General features: G+C 45.4%; 1 protein-coding gene across 2 annotated transcripts in view; it reads left to right on the plus strand.

The window, feature by feature from the left end:
- Nucleotides 1-22,961, plus strand: part of Cnst (consortin, connexin sorting protein) — an 81,035-nt gene extending 58,074 nt beyond the window's left edge. The window contains exons 5-11 of one of the 2 annotated variants that reach the window (XM_006496799.4): nucleotides 2-88; nucleotides 436-550; nucleotides 1,731-1,752; nucleotides 1,920-2,016; nucleotides 5,269-6,149; nucleotides 18,250-18,461; nucleotides 20,482-22,961. In XM_006496799.4, the coding sequence (XP_006496862.1) occupies nucleotides 2-88; nucleotides 436-550; nucleotides 1,731-1,752; nucleotides 1,920-2,016; nucleotides 5,269-6,149; nucleotides 18,250-18,432 (1,385 nt within the window). In that variant the 3' untranslated portion in view covers nucleotides 18,433-18,461; nucleotides 20,482-22,961. The remainder of the gene's footprint in view (nucleotide 1; nucleotides 89-435; nucleotides 551-1,730; nucleotides 1,753-1,919; nucleotides 2,017-5,268; nucleotides 6,150-18,249; nucleotides 18,462-20,481) is intronic. The other variant, NM_146105.3, reaches the window with a different exon arrangement.
- The last annotated feature ends 341 nt before the right edge of the window (nucleotides 22,962-23,302 follow it).

A 23,302-nucleotide genomic window follows, 5' to 3' on the forward strand; every position in this document is an offset into this window, starting at 1 on the left:
GATGAGAAAGCAATGAAATTTATTCAGCTTGAAAGGCTGTATCATGAGCAATTGCTTGCAAATCTTTCTGCCATTCAGGAACAATGGGGTAAGTACAGACTGACCTGGAACTGGGAATTAATGGGAATTAATGTAACAACTTGCTAGCACTGACCTCGATTTGCATGTTAAAAAGTTACTGTTGCAAAGCCCAGGCTGGGGGTGTAGCTTAGTGTCCTAGAGCCTGCAAGGGCAAGGCCCTGAGTTCCCCAGCACCTGGTGAGAGAGAGAAGGAAGGAGAGGGAAGGCTGACGGGTCTGTATCTTACTCTTCGTAGCTATTTGCTAATTGTGTTAACTTTTGGGTTGCCTGAGAAGCTAGCTGTATATTAATTATTACAGTGGAGCCTAAATAGATTTTGTAAGAACCAGTGACTAACAAATATTTTAAATTTAGAAACAAAATGGAAAGCTGTCCAGCCACGTACAGTGACGCCTCTGAGAAATTCAGAAAAGGGATTTAATGGTGAAGATTTTGAACAGCTTGCTAAAATTTGCACAACTCACCAAGAGTACGTATGTTATAATTTATTTAAAGTAAGTTGGAGCGGATTGAAGATATACAGTACATTGAGTATGGAACTGCATGAGCCATTTCTTTGTTTTCTTGACATTTTCAACTTAAGAAACTAAACTGAGTATAATAATTTTTTTTTAAACCTCACCTGGTTTCCATAGGCTTCGAGGATCCTTCTAACTAGAAACATTGATAATTTTGATACTTTCTGATTAAGGGATCAGACAAGTCAAATGATCTAAGTTATGCATTATGACTTTTTCTGTTTTTTAATCATTTATTATTTTAATTTTATTAAATGTATGGATATCTATATATTCACTATTTTTATTTTGGCTGTTTCCCAGTGTTTGTATATCTTAAGAACAGTTGTAACCGTTTAAAGAACGGTCTAAGCAGCACAGTATGTAGTATTTAACCTAAGTGACGGAAACCTTCATCCACCAGGTACTTCTCAGTTGCTTCATCTGTGTAGAGCAGCTAGGTTTCTAAGACTAAGTCACCCTAATAGTTAAGCTTCACTGAAGCACCAAGTCCGTGATCCCCTCTCTTCCCCCGGATCGTAACTTAGGTCTGTAGTGGAGTTTACATGGCCTGTGAGTTCAGAGAGGATAATGCTACTGTTTCTAGATTCTTCCCTACACCCTTGTTTCTCGGTTCCATTTTATCACATGCAGGGTCAGTGCTGCTGTGCTGCTGTGACAATGTATCGTATGACCCCGTGGCGGCCTGCGTGCTCAACATGTAGACATTTGACCTGTTTCTTAATCCCAAGTATAGTGATAATAGTAAAGCTAGAATTTATTTCACCCACACCTGTTAGAGTGGTATCCTTAAAACCGAACACTTGGAAGGTACTTGTCTGTCCATGGGTAATTCCAGCTAATTCTCTTCTGCCATGATCTGTTTCAAACTGAAACTTTAAAACGTTTGTGGGGTGTGAAAAGCCCCTGTAGCTTGTGTGGGGCCTTGCAGTAGCAATCAGCTGGTGAAGGAAGCGAACACAAGCTGCAGCTCTCCTTTGACCACGGAGGCCGGTGGCAGTATTTCAGCCCTGGGACTGTTCTGCGCTAATATTAGAATGCAGAGAGCTCTGGTTTTTTATAGTCCTTTCAGTGACATTTGTTTGGAAGCATGCTGTACTTTTAAAACTATGTTTTTCTTCTTTCCTACAGCCCTCTCTTGTCCAAGCTTAAGGTAAGAGGTTTTGCTTCTGGAAGCACTCACGGGGAGCCTGTCAGCACCTTACACTGTGTGCCAGACTGGCCCAGAAAACCTTCCCCAGCATGCCTGCAGTTTTCTAGCTTAATACAAGTTTCTCAAAAAAAGTCATGACTATCTTTTCCTCTTTAACAACTTTTTAGACAGCGCCTGTGGAACCGTCACCAGAGAGGAAAAGCCTTGCAAGGGCGATAATGTCTGAAGAGGCAGTGGGGACAGAAGCAGCAGCCAAAGAGCCAGGTCCGTGCAGAGAACACTAGAGAGGCTTACAGGAGCCCTGTCACCTGCAGCATTTTAAGTGTTACATGTGAAATGCTGGGTTGGAATTTTTTTTATTTAGGTTTTTGTACATATACTTTTAAAAAATAGAAAACCTACATTTCTATATGTATTTCTATTTTTAGATAACTAGAAGTAATAGAATATAAATTCTTTAAAATCTAAATATTTTCTCTAATGTCAGTATGGAAAACATAATATAAAATGATTATACAGAGTGGTCTGAAATAGCTTTGGTGTATTTAGATTCTTTCTTGTGTAAAAACAAACAACAAACAAACAAAAACAAACAAACAAAAAACCAAACTATTACTGAACAGATTAACCAGGTACCAACCTGTTCTGTAAGCCTAGCTAGGGAGAAGTTCTGTCTGGAGAACTTATAGAACGTTATCCTCTCTCCTTTGTTAGCTAACATACAGTGTGTGTGTGTGTGTGTGTGTGTGTGTGTGTGTGTGTGTGTGTGAGTGTATGAGTGTGTATATGCGTGTGTGTGTATGAGTGTGTGTTTGTGTGTGTGTGTATGGGTGGGTATGTATGTGAATGTGTGTCTGTGAGTGTGTGTATGTTAATGTGTGCGTGAGAGTGTGACTGTGTGTGAGAGAGACTGTATGAGTGTGTGTGTGTGTCTGTGACTATATAAGTGCATGTGCAAGCGGATGAATGAGTGTGACTCTGTGTGTGTGTGTGTGTATGTGTGTGTGACACTGCATGTGTGCTGTGAGAGTGTGACTGTGTGTGAGAGACACTGTATGAGTGAGTGTGTGTGTCTGTGACTATATAAGTGCATGTGCAAACGGATGTGTGTGTGTGTGTGTGTGTGTGTGTGTGTGTGTGTGTGTGACTGTGTGTGTGAGACATTGCATGTGTGCTGTGAGAGTGTGTGTGATTCATACCGCTTTGTGTGTATGTCTGTGACTATATAAGTGCATGTGCAAGCATATCAAACAGGCTTTGGGAAACATTTCTAAATGTATTTACAAAGCTTTAGAAGTAAATATTTTCAGGACATTTTTATCCTGATGATGATTTTATTATCAGTTTATATTATGAACCTTATGATTTGAACTGTTTTAAAGAGAGATGGCAGGCGTTCTGAGTGAGCCTCCCTGACAGTACAGATGTGACTGTTGCCATTCACTAGCCCTCTGCTCTACCAAAGCTCTTGTTAAGTCAGTTCCAAATCTTCATTCCCTTTTCTCTTATGACACAAATTAGGGATTTTGTTTTGTGTCAACCTCACACGCTTGTTTTTTTTTTTTTTCTGTCTTTTTTCTAGTAATTTTTTAAATGTCAGAAACCAGGGTAAAATAAGCTTTATTGCAACTTAATAGACACGGTGATGTGCACCTGTAATCCCAGAACCGAAAGGGGCAGGCAGGAGAACACGACTCAAAGTCGTCCTCTTAGTTACAGGGCGAGTTTAAGCCTGGCCTGGGCTGTAGAAGATCCTGTCCTGAGTCATGTCCACACACACACACACACACACACACACACACACACACACACACACACACACACATGCACCCAGTAAAGGGATGGACTCAGGAGTCACCCAGTTTGAGTGTGGCCGTGCCTCCACATTGTGTGCACTGGGAAGATTGCTGTTAGGAACCCTGTGTGTGAAGCGAAGCTTAGCACTGCATGCAGCCCAGCACCGGCCTGTCCTCTGCTGCGCTCTCTGTGGTACAGATGGGGAGACCGAGGCACCACAGTTAAGGCCATTTGTCTGGTGCTCTGGTTCTTAAGTTAAGCCTGGATCCTTGCTCTTCTAACTGAATACCTCATTTTTTGACTGAGTAAACGGTTGGGATTATCACTGGCTTCAACAATCCAAACAACAATATCCATCATGATCCTGGACAAAGAAGGGCATCTGGCCCCACCTCATCTTTAAGAGAGAATTGTCAGTGCTGTGGATGCCTTTCCAGTGTAGCTTGGGGCCCTGCACTCTGCATCTTTCTCTGTATTTTGTCCTTGTTATGTATTGTCCTTTCCCTTATGTGGAGATCCCCAGCCTTGGGGGTTAACAGACCAGGAATGTGCTGCCCGGTCTCATTGGACTTTATGACTGAGCTTGACCCATTTCCCACCTGGCTGTAGCCTTTCTTACTTTGACCTTTGCCCCATACCCTGCCTGATAGATGCCAATAAGCTTGGGCAAGGCTCACAACCCATGGGGACCTGCTGTCTTGCAGCCAAACCTTGGACTCTCCAGAGATGGCCACTTCTTCTCAGTGCTCTCTGATATCAGAAGTTGGGGGTCGGGAGCCAGGGACCGTGCAGAACTCTTCCGGTGCCGCCTCTGCATGACAGCGGAGTCTGCCAGGCCGTTTTGGCCTCTCCGGCATCTGAGACAGAACTTAGGAAATACCTGGTCTTGGGGCTGGACTGCTTAGATTGTCAGTTGGTAATTGAAGTTCTAGTAAACTAAAATTTAAAAGGAATAAAACTATTATTTTGTCTTACACTTTTGACTGTTTTTTGTGGAAATTATATATGCCCTCGTAGAATGTTTAGCTAACAAGATGAGAGGGCTTCTTTCTTGACCAATGGGCAAGTTCTGCTTTTTGTTTACATACAAGTTTTTTCTTTAAAAAGTATTGAGAGGTAGAAATTCAAACCTGTTTCTGCTTCTTGTCAGATGTATTCTCTGTAGTCCCCTCTGCGCCCATGTACTAGGAAGCTGCCTGTGCTCTGAAGGCACATTTTCAAAGGTGCTGTGTTCAGATTACAAGTCTAATCTGACAAACTCTCCTTCCTTCATTCTGAATAAACTTCGTCCTATTTACATCTTTATATTATTAGTAAGATTACCCAAATACTTACCCAATAATGGCATGCCTTAAGTAAGTAGAAGCTAAAAAAGTTTTCTGGTTTATTAGATTTTTAAAAAAAGAAAAATAATAAGTGTATTTATTTAAATATAAAAGACAAAAAATTCAGAATTTAAACTTTTTTATTTATAATGAGGACTGAATCATTCATTTACTTTAACATGCTTTTGAATAATCATTTTTCACTACATTAATACTATTTATTAACCACATGGCGTGTGTGTTCTGCCTAAGGACACTGCAGTGTAACAGACAGCATTTCTGTCTGAAAGGGTTAGAATAGTTTTGTGTCACACGTGTGCATGTGTTCCCCTCTACCTTTGTATGCAAAGCGTTGTTTGGAGTCCAAAAGCAGCTTATTTTTCTTCATATTCAGAGATTGAAACCTGTCCCAGCACGGATCCAAGTGGAGACCGGCATGAGGAGGAGCCCCAGGAGAGCAGCCCCGGCTGTCATCAGATGGAGTGGCAGACAGCTTCCCCCGAGCTTCCAGGGACTGCAGGAAAGGACCACACGGAGGAGCTGCCCAGCAGCACCAATGCCACACTGGACCTCCACACCCAGTCCCTGGAGACAGCCGGGAGCAGGTCAGGGCCAGCTGCTGCCTCGAATGCCTGCAAAGACAGCAGCTGCGTGCCGGCGCCTCCCACAGAGGACCACTGCGGTGTGGCCAGAGACCCTAAGGTGGCTCCTCCTAGTGAATCAGTGGCAGAGCAGAAGCTCTCCACCGGCGACGACGGTGCACTGCCTGGGTTGATTTCAGAGGGTAAATATTCACAGGCACACCGAAAAGAACTCTGCCTTCCTCTGCAGGACGCATTTGAAGCGCTGCCCAGGGACCAGCCTCACAGCAGTGAGGTAGCTGAGCCGCGGCAGCCTGATGTCACGGCCAGTGATGGGAAATCAGCACAGAGTCAGGCTGGCTTGGAGACTGGTCCTGAGAGTGCACTCTGTGGTGACAGGAAAGCCTGTGACGTAAGCACACTGTGTCTGGAAGTGTGTATGGCCCCAGAAGAAAGGCGGGACAGTGAAGACCGAGTGAGTAAGGAAACGGAAGACTATCTGCACAGCCTTTTGGAGAGATGCTTGAAGGATGCTGAAGATTCCCTGTCCTACGAGGACATCCAGGACGACGACTCTGACCTCCTCCAAGACCTCTCTCCTGAAGAAGCGTCCTACAGTCTCCAGGAGGATCTGCCTCCTGACGAGAGCACGCTCTCCCTTGATGATCTGGCCAAGAAGATAGAGATCGCAGAGGTAAATCGGGGATGAAGAGCAGGGAGAGTAAGGTGCAATCTCATGTGCAAATCCTGCTCTGGTTCTAAGCTTAAGGGGACAATTCCATTAACATCAACATTAATTATTGAATGACTTGTGTGTTGTTAAATCAGATGGCATTCAGTCACTGCAGTGCTTACAGTTTAGGAAGCTACGTTGTCTGCCTCTAGACAGAGGCAAGAGGCACGGCTACCAACGCCATATTTCTTTTTCAACCTTGTGAGTTAGCATTCTCAGGGGCTCAGATGAAGACAAGATTGGGCACACTCGAGTAAGGAAGCCTTTCTCCTCGTATCCCCAGGGAATAAGATGATGTGTGTGTGTTCACTGTTCCTTCAGTGTGGGAACACGCATCTCTAGATTACACAAGCAGCCTTAACAGAACGGAGGGAAGCTTTGAGATGACGCTTTAAGATGAACTTTTAAGCTATTAAATAGAGAAAAGACAGAAAAAAAAAAGAACAGCAAAGAAAGATGACTGTTGTCTTTTGTTTCATAAGAGAATTTTAAAGGTCCTGGGAAGAAAAAGATAAAAAGCTATGGAGGTGGGGGGGAATAAAATAAGTAAGTCTAGGAAAACAGAGGTAAAATCCACAGCAGATAAACCAAGGGAGACAGCAGGAGAGCTGTCACAGAGAGTCACACCGGACAGCTCCAGGGCGGGGCCCTCAGGCTCACCAGCCTCCTGGGCCGTGGCTGTATCTCTCTGAGCCAGCTTGTGCTGGGAAACTGAGACCAGTGTTTCTGTGTGTGTGGTCTGTCGTCCCCATTCCCACCCCCACCCCACTCCCACCCCCACACCCCCTCCACCTTAGGTTGACCCTTGACCTCATCCACACCCCTAAGCTCTGCCCTGGGAGGCTATGGCAGGAGAGTCACTGTGAATACGAGGCCAGCCTCAGACATTGTGTAGCATTGTTTCAACCCTCTAAAATTCTGGTATACAGCCACTGTGTTCTAACAACATTCAGGAAGGCAGCAGGAAAATAAAGCAAAACTAGCTAACAACCTATATGTGATAATGGAGCTCTGTGACGAGCTTCCTGGGACCACTGCTCTATTCCTATTTTATTTCCTATAAACTGTGGGGTTTTTCCTTTGTCAAAATTAGATTTTTTTTTTTAAAGTAAAGCCTTAAGCTCAGTAGTTATTCTCATGCTTGTTCTTACCAGAGTACCTGAGATAGCTTCCACAAAACTATGATTTTTGTGTCTTAATTCTCTTTTTTTTGGTTTTTTTTGTTGTTGTTGTTGTTGTTTTGTTTTGTTTTTTTCGAGACAGAGTTTCTCTGTATAGCCCTGGCTGTCCTGGAACTCACTCTGTAGACACCAGGCAGGGCCTGGAACTCAGAAATCTGCCTGCCTCTGCCTCCCAATTGCTGGGATTAAAGGCGTGCACCACCACGCCCAGCCTGTGTCTTAATTCTCTTATCAGAATCATTTCTTGGAGTATACCGAGTGTCTGCTCATCGGTGGAATAGTTAGATAACAGGTGGTAGGGATGGTCGTACAGCATCTGGAATATAACGTGCCGAGAACTGTATAGGTGAAAGGGTTAAAATGGTACTAATATGATATAAACCTCAGCACAACTTTCATAATAGTTGTTGAGAAGCAGCAGCACTGATGGTGAGCAGAGCTGAGAGTGTTCTGAACACTGCTCTGCACAGGGCAACTGTGTGTGTGTGTGTGTGTGTGTGTGTGTGTGTGTGTGTGTGTGTGTTACAGCTAAATGGGGAGTTCCTTCTCAGATCACAGCGCAGTCTCTTCATGACCCCGGGGCTAGAAGATTGTACGTGGAGTTGAAAGTTGTCTCTTCTGAGAAAAGAGTATGTAATGGTCTCCTTTGTAACATTTATTGGCCTGTTAAGTCTTTCTGTATAAGAACCCCCGAAGCTACATCCAGTTAACAAATCGAGCGTGCTCTGTGGTGCTATGAAATAGATAGTAAAACATACTTTCTGAGTGCTTAAGTCTGGTGCCTATTCTAACCATATGTTTTACTAAAATCTGCCTGCCTGCAAAAGAGCTTAAGCTAAAGGCTTAAGTGTTTTCTTAATGCTGTAAGAGTGAGGCCTTAGGTTAAGTCACAGGTGTCCTTACAAGTGCAACTGTCTGCACACAGACACATATATGCATTACTTGTCTCTGCCTGTTTGGAGACAGGGTCTCATGTGGCCCAGGCTGGCTCCCAACATTTGAGGTAGCCTTGAAGTTTTAGTCCACCTGCCGGCCCCCCTCCCCTCTCAAGTGCTGGGATTACTGGAATACAGCACAATTCGGGTTTGTTTGTATTGAGGATAGCTCACAAGAGTCTTGCATGTGCCAGGTGACATTCTACTGCTGAGCTACACACACCCCGGCCCCTAGTTTTAAATTTTTTAATAATTAGATTCTGAAAAACGTAGTTTTGGCTGAGGTACAAATGTGCTTTAAGCCAGTTTGTGCTTTATGCTTGCAGTAAATGCCTACAACCATCTGGGCGCTGCAGAGTCTAATGAGAAGCTCGGGTTTATGGGGCTCCCTCGTGTCATCGCTGAGTAACAGCCCGATGAGTGAGGCTTCCCTGCCCTTGCTGGGTAGTTTGGCCACACACTGCTGCCTGTCACTATCAGTCCCTCTCCTGGCATCTGCCTGAACTCTGACCCCTCAGGGCCCCCTTCTGATGGAAGCTCTTAACTACCTAGTGGTAGGGAGCTGGCATCTTTCTCTGCTGGCTTTTCTCACTCTGCATGGCTCAGCTGGGCTTCAGGGGAACTTGTTTTTACACAGGCAGCCTCTTGTTACGTTTAGACATAGCTCCGTCTTATGTAATGAAATGAAGTTTAACTCTGAGAGAAGGAAAATCGGCTCCAGCGTTTGAGCTCATAGGTATAGAGGCATGTGGAAATGAAACTTTCTAGACTTGAAAAGCTCTTTTCAAACCCAAGAATAATTTTGCTAAGCAATAGCCTAATAGCTGAGGCATTGCTGGGTTTTCTTATTAAAAAGAACGTGACCCATTGTTGGCAGCGCTGTCCCCACTGTTTATGGAAGAAATCACACACATGTATCTTCATTTCATAGATTTGGGGTTTTTATTTTAGTTTTTATTCCACTTATTCTGGGTGGGTTTGGATGCATCTGCACCAGAGGTCTGGGGACACTTATGGGAGCCTGGGGTCAAGCTCACATTGTCAGGTTTTAGCAAGCACCTTTACCTACTGAGCCAACTCGGGTCCACATTTTCAGTTGTTTAAGAGAGTTTCTCTGTGTGACTTAGGCTGCTGTCACTTAACTAGCAATCCTCCTGCCTCAGTCTCCCCAGTACTGACATCATAAGTGTGTAACACCACACCTGGTTTAGTTCATAGATTTTTATAAGAAAAAAAGCTAGTTCTATGCAGTGTCAGACAAGAAGTTAGGGCTACTCATTTATCCTCACACTTAATCTTTTGTGACTGACTTCCACTGAATTCCACCATAATACAAACGCAGGTAAGGTCGGGCTTGGTGCACATGCCTTTAACCTCAGCAGTCAGAAGCAGGCTAGGAGTTTGAGGCCAGCCAGATCTACATCATGAGTTCCAAGCCAACCAGCATAGCGAGACCCTGCTTCAAAACTAAACTAAAATTTTAAATTAACTGTTGGAGTTAGGGAGATGTCTGAGAGGGTAACACCTTTGACCATTGTGCTGAGTGAGTGGGTCTTGGAAAAGAAGTCTTAGAAACAGCAGCCATGGCACGTCTGCTCAGAAGGGCTCTTTCTGGGGAAGCAGAGGGATAGCTTGCTCACTGAAGATGGTTTGCCTTCCAAGAGCACCATGGGCGGGAGTGGTTGACCCCTGGTTTATGTAGCACTCTAACTAGTCCCTGAGTAACGCTCTAACTAGTCCCTGAGCAGCGCTCTAACTAGTGTCTGAGGAATACCCTGGGACTGCCCATTTTTAATTTGTGCCAGATGGTATCATTTTTGTCTCTTGTTTTTAGACTGCTTCTTACATTTCTAGTTAGCTAATGCATCTTGATTGACATGTTTCTTTTACCAAGTTCCTTTCCTGCTTTAATTACATTTCAATTTTACATATTTACTGTTCTTCCTAGACATTTGCATTAGCTACTTCCTGCGTTTCCGTTTCCTCTCCTTTGTTTTATCCCCTCCCCATCCCCACTGATCTCACATGAGCACTGTGTAGACCTGGAGTCTCAAACTGATACCCAGAGGGCCAACCAGGTCAAACAAATGCATGAAACAACTGGCCTGTAGGTCAGTAGGGATGTTCCCCTATCTGTCTAGAGGTTTCATCTTTTTAAAACTGCTTGGAGTTGGAGAGGTGCCTCAGTGGTTTAGAGCCTTTGTTCTTCCAAGGGCCCAGGTTTGGTTTCTAGCACCCACATAGAGGCTTGAAAACGTCTATATCTCTAATTTCCGGGGCATCCAACTCCTTCCCTTTACTCCTCGGGTACCAGGTACACACATGGTGCATATACATACATGCAGGGAAAACATTCAGAAGTAAACATGAAACAAGCAAAACCTCTAGTAGGCCTGGGCACACTGGCACACACCCTTAATCCCAACACTTGGAAGGCAGAGAGGCAGGCCAGTATCTGTGAGTTGAAGGCCAGTTGGAACTACATAGTGAGACCCTGTCTTGTAAATACATAAATAAAACACTATACTTTTAAGTCAGACTGAATCCAGCTCCCTAACACTCTGCCTGCTGACTTTAAACCTCTGCCCTAAAATATTCTTTGTGCCACCAGCCTCTTCCCAGGGCTCCCTGTAGCTTCGTGGGAAAGGCTCAGCTATGTAGCATGAAATCCAGAATTCTTGGTAGTCTGGCCCATCCACTTTGAGCATCTCCTACTGTCCTGTTTTCAGCTGCAGTCAGACTGGTCCCCTACCTCCAGGTCCACCTGGCACAGTCTCACCTCTGTCCCTTGCCACCTGGGTTCTGTCAGTTTTAGTGATGCACCATCTTCTATACCTGTTCGTTCCCAAGCCTCAACATTTCAGACCAGGCCATTTCGGCATGAAAGTGCCCAGCACAGGACCCAACTTCATGAAGTCGCTGTTCCCTTGGAACCACTTTTCAGAATCTCTGGTGATGGAGGGGTGGGGCAACATTCCCCTTAAGGCATTCTCAACCTTCCTCATGTTGGGACCCTTTAATACAGTTCCTCATGTTGTGGTGGCCCCCGACCATAAAATTTTTCCGTTACTACTTCATAACTGTAATTTTGACCGTTATGAATCATGTAAATACCTGATATGCAGGATATCTGACATGCAACCCCTGTTTAAAGGGTCATCCCATGCTCCAGAGGACAGTCAACTCACAGGTTGTCCAGCTGTGGTCTTCCCCCTAAGACACAGGCGTATTTCCTTCTACACCAAACTGCCGGGTCCTGAGAGATAGGATCCTATTAGCTATGCCCCTGTACCTCTCTCTAGCCTCTAAGTGTATGCTGGGTGCGTCTGTATGGAGTTCCCCCGCTTGTGTATTCATTTTTCTCTCCAGCATGCTTACACTACTTGAGAGAGACCACGGGACAGCAGTAAGCATAGATCAAGCCCCTATCTTCCTGAAGCTTGCCTTCTAGGTGGAGAGGTAATTGTAACCAAATTCACATAAAAATAAACAATGTAGCTTTAAATATTAGGAAAGGCACCAGTGAGATGCTCCGCTGGTAAAGGCAGCTGCTGCCAAGGCCAAGGGAGAAGGGATCTGGGGTTTAAGTAGGAGGGCGTGCCTGGCACTTACGGTTCCTTTCTTACGGCTCCTTTCCCATCTTGTACTTACTAAATTGTCTGTTTTGCAAGTAAGAGCTAGTTACAAAAGCCTAGTACCCGATCTAGATATTTAGATGCATTAGAACGTTCCTGGTTTCCTTTTTTAACAATACGCTTTTACCTTCTTAAGCTTTTAGAAATTTGCCAGGCAGTGGTGGTGCATGCCTTTAATCCCAGCACTTGGGAGGCAGAGGCAGGCGGATTTCTGAGTCCGAGGCCAGGCTGGTCTACAAAGTGAGTTCCAGGACAGCCAGGGCTATACAGAGAAACCCTGTCTCGAAAAACCAAAAAAAAAAAGAAAAGAAAAGAGAAATTCAATATGGCCTATTTCCCTTACGATTTCGTTTTCGCTTGGTGTCTCCTGAAGCAGTGTCTCAGATTTAGCATTGGGAGGCCTGAGGAAGCCGCAGGCTCTTCTGTGAAATGGCTTCCCACATCTACTGTTCCTTACCTGGTCCAGCCATGACTTGTTCTGTCAAGTAGCTGTGACGTTCTGACAGTGGCCATGACACTAATGTGCTTCTACCAAAGATCTTCAATCTTTTATCCCTTCTCCATGACAATGGCAAGAATCTTTTAACTGGGAAACATAGGAGGTAGGAAATACAAGCAACAATTGGAAAGCCAAAAGCCTTGCAACTTATTTGAAAGATCTTATTCATTTCAACCTAATTGTAACAATACATGCAGCACAAAGGAAATCCTAAGAGTACAGACTAAGCCTTTGTATTTAACCCTGAGTCAGTTGCTGGCAGTGTGTGTGAGCCCAAGCACACTCTGAGGCCCTTTACCTCATCTGAGAATGGCTACAAGCCTTGTGGGGACTGAGCTCCGAATGGCACAGGAATGTCTGTTAAGTGCACAGTTCATCTGCAGTGAAGTCGCTGGCTTGTATGTGTTATCTGTCAAGTTCATTGGAAGCCGAGCTCGTGTTCTTGATGAGGCTGTGGATGAAGAATCTAATTTGGGTCCATTCCCCTTTAACCTGGTAAAGAAGGACCTGTGACTGACTGCAAGGTGTTCTGCTGTCCGTGTTAGGACCTGCAGTTCCAGGGTCTCGGAATCACTTAGTTTCGTGTACTCTGATCCACACTTAAGGCAGCCTTTGACGTTCGCTGATGGAGATGAGCTGTTTATTTGCAACGTAGTACTAGGCCAGATGGATTTTTTTTCCCCAGCCCTGCATTAGAGAGTGCCACCAATTACAGTAATTACGGCTCAGATGTTCTCAGTGGATGAGCTGGGTATACATTGTTTAGGTAAGAAAGCAATTTGCTAATTGAAACAGGAAATTAAATTTGCTGTTACAGATAAAGCTTTTTGGGAGATTTAAATTTTCTTTATTTTTGTCTAGCATAGGCAAGGCCCTGGTCCTGATCCCAGCATCATGAAGGAAGGATGGAAAGGAGGGAGGAAGGGAGGAAGGAACAGAGAAAGGAAGGAAGGGAAGGAGGGAAGAAGGGAGGAAGGGAGTGAGTGAGAAAGAGAGAAAGGGAGAGGAGGATGGATGGATGGATGGATGGATGGATGGACAGACAAACAGACTGAAAAGCTTTTTACCTTAATACTTTTGTTTTGTCTTTGAGACAGTATCACTATGTAGCTCTGGCTGTCCAGAAGCTCACTGTGTAGTCCAGCTAGCCTTGAGCTCACAAAGATCTCCTGCCTCTACCTCCCAAGTGCTGGGATTAATTAAAGCTGTGCGCCACCACACTCAGCCTCTTATTTTATTGTAGCAACAACAACAACAAACCATAGAATGACTTTCCGGGGCTTGTTCTCAGGAGACACGTTGTGGTGAGCTGTATCTGGAGACTCTGTGTAGAGCCATCTGGCATCTTTAGCAGGACACTGTGAACAGACCACGGTCTCATTCCAAGTACTTCCCTGTCAGCTACAGAATGCTGGCATATTCCACCCACCTAAGTCCTTTGTTATTCATTCATTCATTCATTCATTCATTCATTAAATCCTGACAGAAGTTTCCCTTCCCGGTCCTCCCCCCACCTTTTCCCACCCCACCCCCTATCTCCCCCTCTTCAGAAAAGAGCAGGCCACCCATGGGTGTCAACCAGCCATGGCCTATCCAGTTGCAGTAAGACCTGGCACCTCCTCCCAGAGGCCAGTACCATGCGTGCTCTTTAGTTGGCGGTTCAGTCTCTGTAAGCCCCTAGGAGGCCAGGTTGGTTGAGTCTGTGGATTTTTTTGTGGTGTCCTTGAGCCCTCTGGCTCTTACAGTCATTTCTCCCCCTCCTCCTAAGGATTCCCTCAGCTCTGCCTAATGTTTGGCCAGCCGCGGTTCCCTGCATCTGCTCCCATCAGTTGCTAGATGGAGCCTCTCTGATGACAGTTGGGCTAGGCACCATTCTATGAGTATATCGGAATATTGTTAGGAATCATTTCGTTAGTGGTTAGTTGTTTGGTTAGTTGGGTAGGTGGTTGGTGTTTTGGGTTTTTTGCCATTCAGGTTTGGTTCTATCCCAGGTCTCTAAGCTACCCAGCCTCTGGGTCCTGGCCCTCCAGGCAGTGTTAGGGGTTGATTGCCATACTGTGGTATAGAGAGATTCTGAATGAGTTGTAGGAGGTCCATACAGGGCAGGATTTCTGGAGTGAAGCAGGTCTGATTTCTGAATGCCATGTTGTGGGAAGTAGGAGTTCTGTTTCAGGTGAACGCAAACCCTTTATTCCAGACTATTGAGGTGTGGGGAGAACAAAACAAAACCAAAGAATACATCCTAAGTAGCTTGCATCCAAGAATTTCACTCCTTGGCTGGCTTCTCTTGTGCTCAGTCCCATTGTACATTGTTCATGTATGTGCCGTAGGAACCAGAAAATACTTAACAAAAAGAAGAAAGAAAAACCCAGAGGAAATATCATTGGAAGAGCACCCCTCCTTCTCGGTGGACAGTGGGGAAAGGTGGGGAGAGGGGTGTAGGGCACAGGGCTAGAAAACGAAAGAGCTTTGTTGGTAAGGAAGCAGACAGATGCAGAGTTGAAGCCCTGGGGAAGGGCAGTCACAGCGACTCTGACATCCCACACCTCTGTGCAGCTCACACTCGGTCTCTGCCCTCCTTACAAAGTACACAAGGTGGGCCCTCGGTAAGTCTCCTGTCCCTTAAGGCCTCCAGGGCCAAGCTTCCCAAGAAGCAAGGTAGGGACTGATTGCTGCCACACTGAGACCCACTGTGCTATTCCAGGGGACAGCTCTCAAGTCTGTCATACTTGCAACATCATTTGATAAGAGTTTGTTTTTTAGCGGGGCGTGGTGGCACACGCCTTTAATCCCAGCACACGGGAGACAGAGGCAGGCAGATTTCTGAGTTCGAGGCCAGCCTGGTCTACAAAGTGAGTTCCAGGACAGCCAGGGCTACACTGAGAAACCCTGTCTCGAAAAACAAACAAACAAAAGAGTTTGTTTCTTGAATTACAGATGCAAAATTAATATCCCAAAGAGACACTTCACATGAATGCTGCCCTGGGGCTCACCCTTCCCACTGCCCTTTTGTGTATGCATGTCAGGGAGGGTGTTAGATGACTTCTCTCCCTCTGTCACATGTTGGCTTCACTCTGCACCCCATCCCCAGCTTCAAGGTCACAAGGGCATGGACCCCCAGAGTTGTTTGCCTGGATCCAGACTCAGGTCTTCATGCTAAACGGCTGGGCAGGCTAGGGAGCTTGCTGCCAAGCGAATGACCTGAGTTCAATCTCTGGAACCCACGCAATGGAGGGGGCAAAACTCCTGCAAGCTATCTCAATCTAACGTGTGTGAACACACACACACACACACACACACACACACACACACACACACACACACACACACGGAATAAATGCAGTTTAAACTGCATCTTAACTCCTAAGCTAGAGTCGCATCTCAGGTGTAGAATTTTTGCCTGGCACACAGTGGGCACTCCTGCAGTCCTACTCAGAGGCCAAAAGACCATTTAAGTCCAGGAATTCAAGACCAGCCTGAGAAAATAGCAAAGTTCTCTGTGAAATCAAGAATAAAGCCTTCTTGTGGTAGGTAAATACACCACAGCAAATATATAACAGAGAAATGTGTAATGGGGAAGAGGAATGGAGGCTCTCTGAGGCCCCTCCCTTTTGTTTCTATACTTTATAGAAGTAAAAAAGATTGTCCTTTAAATATCTTTCATTAAAACTAATCTCTACTTTCTGTTCCTTGCTTTTTAATATTTTTGTAAATTTATTAATCTCTATTGTGTTGATGCATGTGAGTGTAGCCGTGTGCCTGCCAGACAGCCTGTGAAAGCCAGAGCACGGCTGGGGGTCAGGTCTCTCCTGGGTGAGATCTGGGAGTCAGGGTTGTCAGGCCTGTGCAGGGCTGCTTCTGCCGACGGAGCCATGTCACCGGCCTCATTCCCGCTCTTTAAAACTAAACAGGATGTCTTTGACTCTCAGCTTAAGCAAGGCCCTTGTAAAATTCACTTTCCATTGTCTTATAAAGGAATCAGTCAATGTTTTTTCTAAAACAATTAAAAAAAAAACCTATTTCTTCATATATTTGTACCTGTAAAACGATTTACATTCCTTTCTTTATGGAGAGAGGACGCTTGTGCACAGCCTGTGTGTGAAGGTCAGAAGACAACTGGAGGGGGCTGTTCTCGCTTCCCAAGGACAAACTCAGATAGTTGTCAGGGTTCGTGGCAAGCATCCTTACCACTGAGACATCTTGCCAGCCCTGTACTTAGCATTTTAATGTCACTAAAGTACTTTCTCAGAATAAGGATATCTGAAATACGTATTTCCTATAAAAAGAATAAATTGCTAGCTTATTGATTATTTTTTAAGATAATGGTTTCTATAGACCCATGTTCAGAGAAGCCCAGTTGAGGACAACTTGTCTGGAGTGATTTGCTCCTAAAAGCCCTGTATCATAAAAAGCACTAATGGAATCCATAATTATCCGAGATTGCTGCTGGAACTGGAAATCACCTTAAGTACTCTGCCGTTGATCAGATAAATGACGTTACAGGGAGTCCTAGCTTACAGCTAGGGCTGACATCCACAGAGCTGAGCCCACACTGCCCACCCATGTCGTCATCTATAGTATGAAACAAGCAGGCACCTGCTCCCCGTGGGCTGGGGTGTACACAAGTGAGCAGCTACATCCCCTCCTGTCTCTTCAAACTCTCTCTCTCTCTCTCTCTCTCTCTCTCTCTCTCCCTCTCTCTCTCTCTCTCTCTCAGCTTCTGATCCCAAATGACAAGCTAGTGTCGTGGTTTATAAGTAAGAGATAGGACACAGGAAGGTAGCCTGTGTGAAAGTCAGAACATGGGTGGTGGAGGCTGAAAAGCTGCCTCGTGTTTTCCTGTAAAGCACCAAACTATAAATAGGTCTTTTAGGCTTTATAGTCTGTGACAACTACTTAGTTCTGCCTTAAAGCCTCCCACCCCCACCCCAACCCCCACCCCCCCGCAAAGAGCTGGAGAGATGGCTCAGTGGTTAAGAGCACCAACTGCTTCTCCAAAGGTCCCGAGTTCGATTCCCAGCAACCACATGGTGGCTCACAACCATCTGTAATGGGATCTGATGCTCTCTTCTGGTGTGTCTGAAGATGGCAACAGTGTACTCACAAACATACAATAAATAAATAAATCTTTTTAAAAAAAGCTCCCCCAAAGCTATGCAAAACTTGGGTAGTTTCCAGTTAAATCTACAAAAACAGTGAAATACAGCTAGGGATGGTAGCGAGCAGGAGACTTAGAGAAGATCTCAAGTTCAAGGCCAGCCTGGGCTATATATAGCAAGTTCCTAGCTTTCTTGAACTGTGAAGTAAAGGTGGCCTGTAGAGGGTTGGGGGCATGGGGGAAAGAAGAACCAGGGGGCTGCGGGCTATATAGTTTACTATCCTCTGCATACAGAATGAGTCATAGAAAGCCGAGAGAGATTCTACAACAAAACTCCCCAAAAGATTTTGACTATAGATTACTTAGTACTGTGTGTACTTTCTCTGAGGTACTAAGGTAACTCATTCAATGTTAAGTTTGCTACCGTATCTTAAGTGCTGTCACTAAGCTAGACGTAAGTCATGCATGTAATTCCAGACTTCTGCTAAGACAGGAAAATTGCCATGAATTCAAGACTAGCCTGGGAAAGACCTTGGCTCGGAAGGAGGGAGGGAGAGAGGGGCAAGCAAGCCAACCTGTGGATGAATGAAAGGGGGATGGAAGTATAAGTCACTCTCATGGTGCTCTGTGGTTGCACGTGTAACATAATCGCCGATAAGTCCCAGATACGCCCCACACTCCACATAACCACTGGTTTTCCCACTCTCTGACAGGCCATTCCTGCAGAAGGGCTGGTGTCCATACTGAAGAAGAGGAATGACACAGTAGGCAGCCATCCTGCACAGATGCAGCAGAAGCCGGCTAAGCGCAGAGTGCGATTCCAGGAAATAGACGACAACCTGGAGCAAGGTGCGCCCCGGCAGCCCTGGGTCTGGGAGTGCTGGACAGTCAGGTGACACGAAGTTTGCCAGCAGGATTTGTAAGGGTGTGTAGACTCAGTTGCACTATCTTCTAGCAGAGAAACAAAGTTTCTCTGTTATATCTTAAATTTTTTTCCTTTTTTTTGCCGAAATAAATGAGTGAGTTGCAAAATAGTCTTTGTAGTCTCACCAACCCAGAAATAAGTCAAGGTTGAAAACTCACCTCGGATATATATATATATATATTTCTCCTCTCCTCCCCTCCCCTCCCTCCCCCCCCCCCTTTTTGCTTGCTTTCTCTCTCTCTTGTGGGCTTGTTATTTTTATTTTGTTTTTAGTGACACATTACTGTCCCTCCTTTTCTGTGAGGCACTCTGTACAGAAGCCAAGCGTCTCCCAAGAGCTGCTCAGCACAGTTGCCCTTGAGCACCTCTGTCCCTGGCTGGCACTCAGGCGATGCTGTTATGGGCCTCAGAAATGTTTTTATTTTATCCTGGCATCTCGTGTGTAATCAGCACAGCTCCCCTGACCCCAGGGGACTTCTCTAACCTGACCACACACATGTGCACCCAGGTCTGGAACTCTCAGGCCACCTCCTCCCTCACCAAGCTACTCAGCTTTATCCTTCTTAAAATACAGACTACAACCACCTCTCTGCCAGTAAGGTCGAGGAAAAACATGTAGATACCGTGTATGGATTGATGTCAAGAGTCTTGCAATCTTTGTTGTACTGACGAGCCAGTGCATAGGCAAACCTCACTCCCGCCTGGAGCTTCCTAAAGAGCCCAGCCCACACCCTTCCTCGGGGCAGCACTGTGTCTAGAAGTGTAATGTGGAAGCTCATAGGTAACTGGGGTGTTTAGAATTTTTTTTATGTGCATGGATATTTTGCCTGCATATATGTCTGTGCACTACATACATGCAGTGCCTGAGGAGGCCAGAAGAGGGCATCAGATCTGCGGGGAAATGGAGTTACAGAGGGTTGAGAGCTGTTGTATGGTGCCTGGCATTCGAAGCTGGGTCCTTTGGAAGAGCAGTCAGTGCTCTGAACTGCTGAGCTGTCTCTCCAGCTGCTCATGGATGATCCTAAATTTATGACAGCCACATAACAAAAGTAACAGTATATGAAACCTGTCTTAATGGTATATTTCATTTAACAGAGCTTATCAAAAATATAACATGGTCAGGACTAGAGAGTTGCTGGTGAGAAACTTCCCTCTTCTCCTCACTCTGTCCTCCAAAGCAGGAGTCTGTTTCACACTCCAGTTCATCTCTGTATCAGCCACGTATCGGGGGCTCAGCTGCAGCTCACGTTTGTCCCCACCACAGCCCATCATGCATGTTGCTTAAGCAAAAGTGACATTTTCAGATACCTGAATGGTATCCAAACGTCATCCCTCCATGTACCACAGGAGCCAAGACTCCTGAATAATAAAACCTGCAGATGCTCAGGGCGCTTGTATAAGACAGTGTGTGTTCTCAGGGACTCTGCTCACACCTCCTGTGTACTTTCTTGGACACTGATGATTTGTGGTGTTGTTGTTGTTGCTGCTGCTGCTGCTGCTGCTACTGTTGTTGTGCATCTCAAACCTGTGTCACAGTGTATGTATGGAGGTCAGAGGACAACTTCTGGAGTTGGCTCTCTTCTGCCACCATCAGTTAATTCCAGGGATTGCGCTCAGTCTTGTGTGCCCGAGCTCCTTTACCAACTCTGCTATCTCACCCATCCTTCCTTACTCTTCTTTTTAAAAAATGTCTTGGATCAACTTCAGTAGTTGAAGTCACCTCTGGATTATATATCAGATCCCGTGAGTTTAAATAATCTGTACATAATTGCTATGTGGTATTGTTTAAGGGGATGTGGTAAGAAAATAGTACATATTTAGTGCAGACAGTTCTTCCGAACATTTGGTCCACAGATCAGAGCCCATAGATGGGGAGGAGTCACGGTGATGAGAAAGTGGGAGGAGATGAACTAGGTCGCTAGCCTAGATTAGCAGGCATCGGAGGACTGTGATTAAAAGAACCCGTGAAGAGACTTGAGCTAAGCCTGCTGATAGTTTAACCCCGTTCTCCTGTTTGCAGATGAGGTTGGTGGTGGTTCCTGCATCCTGCTCATCTTGCTGTGCATAGCCACTGTCTTCCTCAGTGTTGGAGGAACTGCACTCTACTGCACCCTGGGCAACATTGAGTCACCTGTTTGCACGGACTTTGCCGACAACGTGGACTTCTATTACACTAAGCTGCTGCAGGGGGTGGCAGGGCTGAAACACTGGGTCTACCTCTCCTAGCAGTAAGCGTGGCAGGCGTGACAGACGGCTGACAGACAAAGAAGATGCAGACTTCCCCGACAGCGTTTATCTCAGAAGTCATGAGACATCCCTGCTCCCTGGCATCAAGGACCCAAGGATGAACGTTAGAAACAGCAACATTAAACAGCAGCCCAGGGAACACAGATGTAGGCACCGAGGACAGAGAGAGGGAGCTATGGCGAGCAGGCCCCTCTCCTTGCTGCTTCCCCGTGTCATGTGGGGCTCACACTGAGGGCTAAAGGGCACTCCTGGTTTACAGTCTTGCTCCACAGCCATTGCTTCCCACCATCATGCAATAAGTTTCTTTGTCATCAGAGAGCATTATCTTATGGCTTCAGTGCCATTTTTTAGTTAATCTCGGGAACTGTGTGATTTAAGCCTTGGGCATTACTCTAGATTCTGGTCTCCATTTGCAAAATGGTTGTGGGGGGCGGAGGCAGGGGTGGTCTGAAGCAGTGATCACAAGTGGATAGCCAGCATAGAATACAAAGATGACCTTTATTCTTTTAACTTGACGACAATGTGCAGGCACAACTCTTTGGAGAAGGCTTACCTGTGAACTAGATAAACTGTAGAGATGTTGGCCCCGAGTTGAGAACTGACAGACCTGTGTCGATGAACTTGACAGGCCCAAAGGCACAGGGACAGAACTCCCAGGTCCCAGGTGAGAGTTCACTCTGGCTTCTATGCTGCCTCAAGAGATGAGTGCCGGGCTCTGTGCGCAGCTCAAGAGAAACTTACTGAGTGTCTGTTATGTCCTGAGAGCCTCAGGAGAGCATCCTGAGTAAGGAGTGGTTGCCACTGTGCAGGTGTTTAGGGCAGGTAAACCCATACTCTGACGAATGAAGCAGACTACCACGTGTATGCGTACTCTCAGGCCGTGCGCTTAGGTGTATGGAATGTGTTCCTCTCGTGGGCTCATTCTAGAATGCTTCATGGGCTCATGAAGCAGAAATCCAGTCATACCCTAAAGAGACAAATGTCTAGTGTTGTTTAATTCTGTCACCAGGTGGCCATTCCTCATTTGCGGTACAGTGATCTAATGTTTAGGAGGCCTTCCTTTGACTTTTTATATTCGAGGCAACATCTTTTTTTAAAAATCATGAATTATAGTTTTTTAGCAAGTGACCGTTATGTTCTGTTTTCCTGTCGGGATCGTTTGGAAGGAAGGAGAAAACTGGCTTTGCAGGTGTTACTGGCTGGCACAGTACCTTCCTTTGTGTCTCTGCTTATTTATTTGGAGTGTGAACTTAAGGAGCTTTTTTATGAATTGAGCGTGCGCTGCTGAGCCTGCATTCCTTCATCCCACCGCTGCCTATTTAATTAGATGCTTAGTGTTTGGATTTTATACCATTTCAGCTCCGTGTATTTTTAGACTTATTTTGAAATTGACTTTTTATTTTCACTTATAATACTGCGTGGCTTATCTCTTATGTCACCATAAACTGTAATATTTTCGATGGGTATAGATCAGAGTTATTTATTTAGAAGTATACAGAATGCTGAAATTTAGATTCGTTATACCTAAGGCTGATTTTATTAGAAGATTATTTTAATGTCCTACTATAAACTTTAAGACTTTGTATTCATATCATATGTAACATAGGTCCCATCATCCTGGAACAGTGGTTCTATAGGAGCCACGAGCGAGGTCATCTGTGCAGGCTCCTCTCGATACACAGACATTTCACCCTCATGATTTCTAGCTGCGGGGATTTGATGATCTTTGTTTCTGCCAATTTTATGTCAAGAAAAGTTCAAATCTCCCTCCTGTTCACCTCTTTTCGGTCACTCAGAGTCCCGTGTGATCTCTGATGTTGTATTTGCCTCTCAGCCACCTTGGCCACATTTCCAAAACCCTGGGTTTCCTGGGAGAATCCAGTAAAAGAAAGGGCTGAAATGATACCTGGCTAACCAGTGACCCAGTTGTGTATCCAAGGAGCCGGTGCTCACCACTCGGGGAACCAGAGTGATCGGGAGCAGACTGACCTCGTGACCTAAAGTGGGTGTGAACTCTCACCTAGAAAACCTAGGGTACCTTTGAAACCTGTAATGGTCATTTATTGCATGAATTGGAGTATCCCCCTGCAGGTGAGAGGATGCTATCCTACGTACAAGCATCAGACAACTATGCTGAAATGTCACTCCTCCTCTCATTTGAAAGTACTGACAACTATTTATACCTAGAGTTCTGAAGAACTGTATTTGAGGGTGTCAAATCAAGCTTGTAATTTAAAATCTACACCAACAAAATGTCTCCGAGAATTTATTTGAACCCTTTGGGTGTTGGGGGACGTGCTTGAAAGCAAACTATAATGCCAGAGGTCGGGCCAGTCCCTGAAGGAGATGCCAGCTATTTGGAGCAAGTCTTTTTTTTTTTTAATTACATTCACATATTTTGGGGAGGGACCACAATTGTGCCACAGTGTCCATGTGGAGGTCAGAAGAACACTTAACGGAGTCGCTTCTCTCCTTCCACCATTAGGGTCCAGAGGCTCAAACTCAGGTCATGCGCTTGAGAGCAAGCGCTTTCTCCCACTGAGCCATCTTATCACCTCTATTTTGAGGACATCGTAACGTCCCTAAGTAACAGT

This window comes from Mus musculus, chromosome 1 (assembly GCF_000001635.26).
Source record: "Mus musculus strain C57BL/6J chromosome 1, GRCm38.p6 C57BL/6J".
Lineage (NCBI taxonomy): Eukaryota > Metazoa > Chordata > Mammalia > Rodentia > Muridae > Mus > Mus musculus.